The sequence below is a fragment of the Archocentrus centrarchus genome, unplaced genomic scaffold (genome assembly GCF_007364275.1).
Source record: "Archocentrus centrarchus isolate MPI-CPG fArcCen1 unplaced genomic scaffold, fArcCen1 scaffold_94_ctg1, whole genome shotgun sequence".
Lineage (NCBI taxonomy): Eukaryota > Metazoa > Chordata > Actinopteri > Cichliformes > Cichlidae > Archocentrus > Archocentrus centrarchus.
The window spans coordinates 308,327-318,954 of record NW_022060303.1 but is presented as its reverse complement, the minus strand read 5'-3'; the positions used below and the strand labels follow the sequence as shown (position 1 = coordinate 318,954).

Sequence of the window (10,628 nt, the reverse complement as noted above, 5' to 3'; positions counted from 1 at the left end):
TATAAATAAAGAAAACAAAAACATTATGACATATAATGCTTTGCTACTTCTGGGCCATGTGGTGGTGGCTTTCTCTCAGAGCATGGTTCAGCATACAAACATTTATGGTGCACGGCGTTGTATTTAGGGTGAGCTTCTAGTCTGTCTTTCAGTTTGGCGCAGAGGTCACTGAGCTCCTGGCTGGGGAAGCTTGGGGGTCTTAATCCAGCCCGATATGCCCTCTGAGACGCCATCCTCCTCATCCAACATGAGGTCAGTGGTGACACTGTTCCAGAAGGCAACCTCCTTCACTGCCAGGACACTCGCCCATCTTGTCTTTCAGTTGCGCTACAAAAAACTTGAATAACTGAGGAGATAACCCACTCATTGCAGCCAGAAGTGTCTTCTCGTCTGCAGCGGGGCTGGTTGAAGCTGGCCGGTAGAGAGGCCCGCTTTCACGAGGAGCTTCTGGGGTGTTGAAAATATAGACGATGTCCTCCATTGTTGTACCAGGAAAGCAGCATAGACAAAGAACACCATTCAGTTTGAACGGAAGAGAACGACACTGATTTCCTCTGGTCTTGCGAGACCTTCAGTGTGATCCCGCACGTGATCTGTATTGTCCAATCACAGGCGAGGAAGCTGCCACACGGAATTCAATTCATTTAATTTCAATTCAATTCAATTTTATTTATATAGCGCCAAATCACAACAAAAAGTCGCCTCAAGGTGCTTTGTATTGTGGGTAAAGACCCTACAATAATACAGAGAAAACCCAACAGTCAAAACGACCCCCTATGAGCTGGAAGACACACATCCACTGTCCGTTTTTTTTTTTTTTTTTACATTTTTCTCATTAAAGTTTTGCTGATATCTCTTATGTACATCCATGTATAGCAAAATAAAAGTTTATATGTTTTATATGTTTTCTTATTACATCTGCCTTGGTAGTCTTTAATGTCATTAATGCATGTGAACATTCACTGAACGTTTATGGCAGCGTTCATGGGATGTTGTCTGAATGTTCAGTGCTAGCTGGGAAGCCACTGCACAGAAGAGGATGATGGTGTGACAGACTTTTTGTTACAGTGAATTAGACTGAAAACTGAGTATGCTTTTCAATGAAAATAATGCTTGTGGTGTCACCAAAATCAAGTTATAGCCTTTGTTTATCTCCCTGAGTCCACTAAAGTTCAGGGTTCACAAAAAACTCCATGACAAAGGCTCACAAGACAGAAGCTCACAGCCTTATTGGAAAAAGGGACAAAAGCTGAAAACATCCAAAAGTATATTTCCAACTAGATAATACTAATTTATAAAATAGAATGATTTCTTCTGAGTTTAGTCTTGTTTGAATGTTTCGCTGTATAATTTATGTGTAGTCACATTGTAATGAAAATAGGCTTAAAAGATGATAATATAAATTTGATTACATATATCTCAAAATAAAAATATGCTGCTTACAACTGTTGGGAGGGGTAGACCACTGGCGAGTACTGGAGACCACTGGTGAGTACTTGATTTGCATTTGTATGACTCACAGAAACCTCCTTTACATATGAGAGCCTGCCCTAGACCTGAGGAGGGGGGGAGCTGAGGGAGCACTGACACAGAGAGTCCACGGCAGTTTCCCTACAGTTTATTGTTCTGGCCAAAGCCTCCTGCTGAGAGCCCGAAAGCTCAAGGCGCGCGGCAATATTACATGCAAGAAACTGTCGAAAAACCCACTTTTCATGCAGTGATAATCATAACTACACTGAAGCCATGTTTGCAGGACAAAATACCCCTCGGGCAGACCTCTGGTGGCCATGCACGTAATTTGCGGGGGAGATAGGGGGGTTATGACCCCCCCCCAATAATCTGATCCAATCACTATAACCCCCCCCCCCCCCCCCCCCCAATAAAGTCACATCATTTCGATTTACAAGAAACATCTTACATGAATAACATGTTATTTTTCTTTATTCATTATCAATTTTAGGTAAACTACTAGCATGTTTAATCATTTGGTAATGTAACCCCCCCCCCCTCTCCCCACAAAAACTTGGTATCACCCAACCCGCTTTCTCTACCAAGCAGCAGCTTTCTTGTGGAAGCAGCTGCTGGGCAGCGGGTGTAGTTTGAAAAAATGAAGAGCACAGAACCCCTTGTAAAAAAGCGGAAAAATAAAAATGAGGTAAATGTAAATGTATTGTTAGCTGATGATTTAATAACTATGCCGCTGTGTACCAGACACACTATGAATACCGGTTCAGGTATTTTAGCTCCATTAGAAAAAGATAAAAGTGGTTATTTGCACACATGCGGCACAGTACAATACCTGTAATATGTAATAAACTAAACTCATTAGACAAGTATATAGTTTTGCTCAAGTGAACACACACATAACATTTTATGTATTTAGTTAGTAATGACTAATATTAGTACTGATAACAGGACTGAAGATGAGAGTCCCAGAAAGGTCCAGGATGAGACTCGTTATATTTTAAACACATCAAGTTAAAACCTTTGTCTCTAAAGAACGTGTTTAATAGTAAAGATTGCATTAAACTCTCACATGCTCAGTGGAGAACAGACTGCTGTAAAATATTATATTTATTATATTTGGCAGGCCAAATTAAAAGAGTTTCTTTAAAAGTGGAATGAGGGGCTGCAAAATTGGTAGTAAAACAAAACAGGTTCATGAAAGATACTTGTTACTGTTGGAAGAAACGTGAAAAATGTAAGCCTTTTCTTAATTGTTGAAGTTGCAGAGTAAATACAAATAAAGTTAAATAAATACATAGTAAAAGCATTACAGTGTATTTCTAATACATTTCTAATTAACCCAAAATCTCCTGAATCCTTTTAGAAAAGTAAACGATTTAATAAATAAATAGATAAATAGGCAGAGAGCTTAATCCCCCCAATGTTGGACCCAAAGTTACGCCCTTGCTGGTGGCTATGTGGGGATGGTAAGTTAAGGGGGATGTTACCTGACAATTGGGTGGGATCATGTGCATTAGCTCAGCTGGTGATGCCTTTTTGAACCAATAGGGTTGTGGAGTAGCAGTGAAATAAAAAGTTAGGTTAGCTTAGAGGAAGTACTCTTCTCAGTAAGGTTGGTTGCAGCTAACTGCTTGCAGACTGCAATTTTCCGGTTTTCTGTGATTTTTCTGATTATTCAATATATATATAAATTCTTTTGCATGAGGACTAAAGTGTTTCTGACTCATTCCTTCACAAGCAAAAAATCACGCCTTAACCCATGTATGTAGTCAGGATTTTGCTTTACCCAGTAGAAAAAACTGGATGGGAATATCTTAAAGTATGGCGTAGATAGAGACCTTGGAACACTATATCTTGGAAAAAATATATCTATGCAAAATCTTTTCATTTACTTTGTAATTGCTTTGCCAAGGTTTGTCATAGAAACACATATGATGGCTTGTTGGAAAGGCGAGGTTGTGCTGAATCCATCAATATTAAATATGTAAATGTGGCCTGCATAATCAGGGTGTTAAGTCACTTAATGTATGAAGTGCCCCAACTGAAAAGTATTGAGAAAATTGAGTCTCTTGTCCCAAGTTTTATTATACTGCATGTATTGTCCTATAACACAGTAGGCTTGTTGACTTAATGGCATTCCATATGTGCCCTGCCTGCTAGCATCTTGCACCCTGCTGTTATGTCCTGGATTTTCTCAGGGCATCTCTGCACAGCCTGCACCTGGGGTCTTGCCTGGTGTGGTACACCCCAGCCACTATCGACCTTGTGCTCAGAGATTACTCTTGTGCTGCCATGATTAGTGCTATCTGTCAGTCTAGCTTTGGCCAGCCATTGGTAGGATTTCTTTGTCAGCCACTTCTTCTATCTGCCCACTTCTTCTATCTGCTATACAGGGGCAGAGCTTCTGGGGGGGCTGGGAGGATGGCACACCCTCGGCCCGGGCCTAGAGGGGGCCCGGATGGGAGAGAGGAGAGTGGATAAGATTTCAGGTAGCCAGGCCTCTATCACATCCGAGTAGATTTGGAGAAGGTGAGCCCTCTCCTGAATGTATACAGATGAGCATGGTATATGGCCATAGGTATACTCTACTTTACATTACCCATCATTCATGTTTTACATGGGGTTTTAAAGGTGCCACAGTCAGGACTGAGTCATAGTTGCTAAAAACTTTACATCATTTTAGTGATGTAGTAGGTGTAAAATATTGAATAAAATGTTGTGCTGCATGACTGGCTTTATTTTCACTCTTACATTTAAAATTTTCAAGTGGATCGCCAATATTTTCTCCAAGTGCATTGTGGGTAAAACTCGTATCCAACTGTCCACCAACGTCCTCATCAGTCACTTGGCAGCAGATTTTAAATTAAGTGGAGCATTTTTACAGACTATGCTAATATGAGTGGCACTTCATAACATACACATTCCCGCTGTTGTGGGCATGTGTATGTTGTAAAATTATGTTGTGATGAGCTTTATTATTTGGGTATAAAGGGCCCAGTTATTTGCCCCACCCCCGGTGCTGCTGTGTGTGTGTATATATACACACACACAGCACACAAAATATATATATATATATTTTTTTTTTATTTATTTATTTTTTTCCAAAGTTACAGTAATATACATGATATCTACATGAAGTCAAACAAAACGTGTAATTTTACAAGCATTTGAATACTATGAAAATGTTTATTGTTGTTATTTTATTTAAATTCTAAAACATCAATTTGTTTATGTTTTCTCTTATATGAGAAAGAAACCGTTAACAGACATGAAGATGGGGACAAAACAAAAAGCTAGAGACCTGGAGCTGACTTAAACTCAGCGACTGAATGAAGTACTAAGTCTCTAGGCTATAAAAGCACCCATACTTCTTAATCTTTTGTCTATGCTGATGATTCAATTAACAGCTTAAAGTTGTCTGTGTCATTCTGTTCAGGTCAGGGTCATTCCCAACCAACAATACTTCGTTAGCCTAATAGCATAATTGCCTAAGTCATATTTTGGCATATTTTGAGATACCTACCTAATTCTACTCTGCTAACAGTGTAGATTCATTTAGATAGATATCTCAGTTTTGTCCAAAATATGACTTAGGCAATTATACTATTAGGCTAACGACTTACTCATATTGACAAACAGACCTAATCCACTCTTTTTGACGTGTCCGATAAATACAAAGTTGCATTTGATTATAAGTTCACCTTAAACCACACAATCCTTTAGATAATCACATATCTTGGATTTCTACTGACATTAAATCCCTTTTTTCTATTGGTGAAAGGAGTTCATGTTTTGCTGGCCATTCACATGGAAACCAGAACAGATTCTATTGCTGACTTGGTAGAAGCCATAACAACAGCACCAAGATGAAAGCAGTGCTGGGACTAATCTTGTGAGGTGCACCACTCGAAGTTGCAGTTGATGCAGTAGATACAGCAGTTGCAGGTAGGGAAGCTGTATTTGCAACCATAGTGGAGCTGGCAGTTGTTGGTGCAGCAGTCATGGAATTGGTAGTTGTTGGTGCAGCAGTCGTGGAATTGGTAGTTGCTGGTGCAGCACTCGTGGAATTGGTAGTTGCTGGTGCAGCAGTCGTGACATTGACAGGAACTATATAAAGATTTTCAAAAAATGGATTAATGAATATATGTGTACAGACAGAGAATTTCTTGATCCTTGATTAATGTCAAACTAACTTTTGTTCCATTTTCAAATACTCACCAGAGGTTACTGATACTGTTTCAGGAAATATGATGATGGTGAAATTGATGCTGGAATTCTGAATAGCATCTTTTAAAGTTTGAACAATGACATTGTTCTCTGGGACTTTTGCATTGGGAGCTGTTTGATTGAACACAAGCTCCACCTTTGCCTCAGTTCTATCCACTCGTGTTTGGACTGTAACAATACTGTGTGATAAAAGAAAGCGAGACAAATGTCAAATTCTGATTAGAGATGTTTGATTGTATTATCTATGTTGAAGTTGAGCATGACAATTTTGAAATCTTTCAAATTTTGAAATAAATAAATAATTTGTAATATGGATGAAAATAACTTAATAAGTGTTAGCAAAATATTTTACCTGAACTTAATCACAATGGCACCAATGTAGTAAGGAAATTTTGGGTGGTATACTCTATCACACTGCAAAACACAAACAGAAGATAAAACAAGTTGAAACCATACAAACATTTCAGGAAAGACTCCTTCAAAATTACATTATCTACAAATGTTTATTGAACTGAAGACATTTTGTGAGATTTTCTAGATTTGTTTGCTAGATAGAAATTACAGCAAAGATTCTTAGTCAATAAGAGAATTGTTAAGTCTGAAAGATTACTCACCGTCTCTTTAACCCGTCTTTCGCGATCTTTGTACACACTGCTGCTGGGGTCATTGAGTTCAGGTACATATGGTTCAAAGAACTGTAAAAACAGAAAAACTTGAACAGGTGCAGTAGTTGTTTTCTCAGTTGTCATAGTGGTTGGAGCTGCTGTGGTATTTGTTCCTGCAGGTGTGATGGCTGTTTTTGCTGGTGTGGTTGTTGATGGGGTAACTGTGGTAGTTGTTGCTGCAACTGTGGTAGATTTAGATGGAGAGAGGGCGAAAATGTTTAATATAGTCACTGTTAAACATTTGATACTTTGTGTTCAAAAAGATTAAAATTTACTTACATGTGTCACTGACTGAAATGGTTGAATTTTCTATGTCAAAGCCCTTGACTTTTAAAGTCATACTAATCAAAACATCCTTGATCTGAGTGTCATTAGGAACGGATGTGTTTAAAAACAGGAGTTCCATGGTGTTGATGACTGATCCCTGCCTGCAAATACAGACAGAAATATCCTAGTTTTGAATATCAAACTTAGATCAGTGCTCTTAACACAATATGTTAAAATACTGAAATTACCTGAACGCCACCACGGCCAGAGAGACAAAGACAGAAGGGAACGCAAGCCTGTAAGCAGGTTCAATCTAAAGACACAAAACAGAATTCCTTAAAACAATGTTTATCTGCTTTTATATGTGACAAATTGTAAAGTAGAATGAGCAGGCAATAAACAAATGCAAGAAAATTGTGTTGTGATTACCCACAGAATCACCCAAACAAACAAACAAAAAAAATAAATAAATAAGCTGTTCCCTTATGGGGAGTTTTGAGTGTCTGGAATGGGACCCAACTGCATGATGAATACATATTTCCATTTGAATCCTAATTTTGCCTTGACCAATTTCAGGGTCCTGACTGCACAGAGGATCACTATTTAGTTTGATGAGTTTACAAATGATATGAATGATATGCAATTGCCTTTCAGAACAGTGAATCTCAACTCAAAGTTTTTAGTACCTCACTATCCCGCTGTTTGCAGTATTATGGCAATAATTACCGTAATAACTAGTTATATTGGGAGTGAAGGGCAACTTTTAGAAACCATATTAAATTGTCGGAAAGGATAAATGGCTGCGCAATTATGGTAATTCAAAGTGTGTTTGATCTGAGGTCTCAGCGGAGAAATATACATTTAGTCTTAACCAGCTGATCACAGCAAGTTAGGGCAGGTAACAGGGACACCGGTGACAATCGCTGCTGTTAAGGGTTAACTTATGTGCTGATTTTAATGAGCAGATAAAATATCTAAGAGTAACATTATGGAATTCACAAAGGCTGTTTACCTGTTCCTTTATTGAAGAAGATCGACTGTTGAAGGCTGCAGATGATTGATTCAACAAGTCCTCTGTAAAACTGCTCTGAAGGGATCTGAAGATGACGTATCTCTTTGTAGTAGCTCTGGTTGTTGCTGCTGAAGATGTTGATGATGTTAGAGTAGCTGTAGTTGTTGCAGGAACGTGTGTGGTCGGTGTCGGTGCGGTGGTTGCTGTTTCACCTGCTTTGGTTGTTGTCTCGACCCCTATGGTCGTTATCTTGGTCACTGTGGTTGTTGAGTCAGCTACTGTGGTTGGAGAGACTGCTGTGGTTGTGATTCTGGCACGTGTTATTGTAGTCTCAGCCACTGTACTTGTAGTCTCAGAAGCTGTGATTATTGTTTTGGCCACTGCGGTTGTTGTTTTAGGAGCTGTAGTTGCTGTTTCGGATGCTGAGGTTGTTGTTTCAGCAAATGTAGTTGCTGTTATGGAAGTTGTTATTGTTTCGGCAGCTATGGTTGTTGACTCGGCAGCTGTGCTTGTATTGGCTGCTGTTGTTTTTGTTTCGGGAGCTGTTGTTGTAGTCTCGGCTGCTGTGGTTGTTGTTTCTGCAGCTGTTGTTGTAGTCTCGGCTGCTGTGGTTGCTGTGTCTGCAGCTGTGGGTGCAGTCTTGGCAGCTGTTGTTGTTCTGTCTGCAAATGTCGTTGTGGTCCCAGCCGCTGTGGTTGTAGTCTCGTTAGCTGTTGTTGTAGTCTCGGCCGCTGTGGTTGTTGTGTCTGCAGCTGTGGTTGTAGTCTCGGCCGCTGTGGTTGTAGTCTTGGCCGCTGTGGTTGTTGTCTCGGCCGCTGTGGTTGTGGTGTGTACAGTGGTTGTTGTGTCTGCAGCTGTTGTTGTAGTCTCGGCAGCTGTGGTTGTTGTGTCTGCAGCTGTGGTTGTAGTCTCCGCAGATGTGGTTGTTGTTGCTGCCGCTGTTGTTGTTGTAGTCTCGGCCGGTGTGGTTGTCATCTCGGTGGCTGTGGTCGTTGTGTCTGAAGCTGTGGTTGTAGTCTCAGCCACTGTCGTTGTAGTCTCGGCTGCTGTGGTTGTTGTGTCTGCAGCTGTGGTTGCAGTCTCGGGAGCTGTGCTTGTTTTGTCTGCAGATGTCGTTGTGGTCTCAGCCGCTGTGGTTGTAGTCTCGGCAGCTGTTGTTATAGTCTCAGCCGCTGTAGTTGTTGTGTCTGCAGCTGTGGTTGTAGTCTCGGCCGCTGTGGTTGTAGTCTAGGCCGCTGTGGTTGTTGTCTCGGTAGCTGTGGTTGTGGTGTGTACAGTGGTTATTGTGTCTTGCAGCTGTTGTTGTAGTCTCGGCAGCTGTGGTTGTTGTGTCTGCACCTGTAGTTGTTGTGTCTGCAGCTGTGGTTGTAGTCTCGGCTGCTGTGGTTGTTGTGTCTGCAGCTGTTGTTGTAGTCTCGGCCACTGTGGTTGTTGTGACTGCAGATGATGTTGTAGTCTCGGCTGCTGTGGTTGTTGTGTCTGCAGCTGTGGTTGTAGTCTCGGCAGCTGTGGTTGTTGTGTCTGCAGATGTGGTTGTGGTCTCAGCCGCTGTGGTTGTAGTCTCGGCAGCTGTTGTTGTAGTCTCGGCCACTGTGGTTGTTGTGACTGCAGATGTTGTTGTAGTCTCGGCTGCTGTGGTTGTTGTGTCTGCAGCTGTGGTTGCAGTCTCGGCAGCTGTGATTGTTGTGTCTGCAGATGTGGTTGTGGTCTCAGCCGCTGTGGTTGTAGTCTCGGCAGCTGTTGTTGTAGTCTCGGCCTCTGTGGTTGTTGTGTCTGCAGGTGTGGTTTTTGTGTCTGCAGCTGTGGTTGTAGTCTCGGCCGCTGTGGTTGTAGTCTTGGCCGCTGTGGTTGTTGACTCGGCTGCTGTGGTTGTGGTGTGTACAGTGGTTGTTGTGTCTGCAGCTGTTGTTGCAGTCTCGGCCACTGTGGTTGTTGTGTCTGCAGCTGTGGTTGTAGTCTCGGCAGCTGTGGTTGTTGTGTCTGCAGCTGTTGTTGTAGTCTCGGCCGCTGTGGTTGTTGTGTCTGCAGCTGTGGTTGTGGTCTCAGCCGCTGTGGTCGTAGTCTCGGCAGCTGTTGTTGTAGTCTCGGCCGCTGTGGTTGTTGTGTCTGCAGGTGTGGTTGTTGTGTCTGCAGCTGTGGTTGTAGTCTCGGCCGCTGTGGTTGTTGTGTCTGCAGGTGTGGTTGTTGTGTCGGCCGCTGTGCTTGTAGTCTCGGCAGCTGTGGTTTTAGTCTCGGCCGCTGTGGTTGTAGTCTCGGCCGCTGTGGTTGTAGTCTCGGCAGCTGTTGTCGTTGTCTCGGCCGCTGTGGTTGTGGTGTGTACAGTGGTTGTTGTAATCTCGGCCACTGTGGTCGTTGTGTCTGCAGCTGTGGTTGTGGTCTCAGCCGCGGTTGTTTTAGTCTCGGCTGCTGTGGTTGTTGTGTCTGCAGCTGTTGTTGTAGTCTCGGCTGCAGTTGTTGTTGTGTCTGCAGCTGTGGTTGTGGTCTCAGCCGCGGTTTGTTTTAGTCTCGGCTGCTGTGGTTGTTGTGTCTGCAGCTGTTGTGGTAGTCTCTGCTGCAGTTGTTGTTGTGTCTGCAGCTGTGGTTGCAGTCTCGGCAGCTGTGGTTGTAGTCTCGGCAGCTGTTGTAGTCTCGGTCGCTGTGGTTGTGCCTGCAGGTGTGGTTGTTGTGTCTGCAGGTGTGGTTGTTGTGTCTGCAGCTGTGGTTGTTTTATCTGCAGGTGTGGTTGTTGTGTCTGCAGCTGTGGTTGTGGTCTCAGCTGCTGTTGTTGTAGTCTCGGCTGCTGTGGTTTTTGTGTCTGCAGGTGTTGTTGTAGTCTCGGCTGCTGTGGTTGTTGTGTCTGCAGCTGTGGTTGTAGTCTCGGCAGCTGTGGTTGTTGTTTCTGCAGATGTCGTTGTTGTCTTAGCCGCTGTAGTTGTAGTCTCGGCAGCTGTTGTTGTAGTCTCAGCAGCTGTGGTTGTTGTGTCTGCAGGTGTGGTTATTGTAGTCTCGGC

At 42.5% G+C, this 10,628-nt stretch overlaps 1 protein-coding gene across 1 annotated transcript; it reads right to left on the bottom strand.

Annotated features, from left to right (window-relative positions):
• Positions 1–5,293: 5,293 nt before the first annotated feature.
• LOC115778016 (mucin-5AC-like) lies at positions 5,294–8,180 on the bottom strand. The gene is made up of 7 exons (XM_030726025.1): positions 7,639–8,180; positions 6,875–6,939; positions 6,639–6,787; positions 6,309–6,541; positions 6,047–6,108; positions 5,686–5,873; positions 5,294–5,574 (listed from the first exon to the last, which is right to left on the bottom strand). The coding sequence occupies exons 3-7, from the start codon at positions 6,763–6,765 to the stop codon at positions 5,294–5,296; spliced, it is 891 nt and encodes a 296-aa protein (XP_030581885.1). The 5' UTR covers positions 6,766–6,787; positions 6,875–6,939; positions 7,639–8,180.
• Positions 8,181–10,628: the final 2,448 nt, after the last annotated feature.

What these genes read in the sequence shown, in the direction of transcription:
- LOC115778016 (XM_030726025.1), bottom strand. Translation starts at nt 6,765, where the DNA reads ATGGAACTCCTGTTTTTAAACACATCCGTTCCTAATGACACTCAGATC. An exon ending in AAAGACGGGTTAAAGAGACG is followed by an intron (nt 6,109 to 6,308) that starts GTGAGTAATCTT and finishes TGTGTTTTGCAG; the next exon opens with TGTGATAGAGTATACCACCC. An exon ending in AACAGTATCAGTAACCTCTG is followed by an intron (nt 5,575 to 5,685) that starts GTGAGTATTTGA and finishes ATCTTTATATAG; the next exon opens with TTCCTGTCAATGTCACGACT.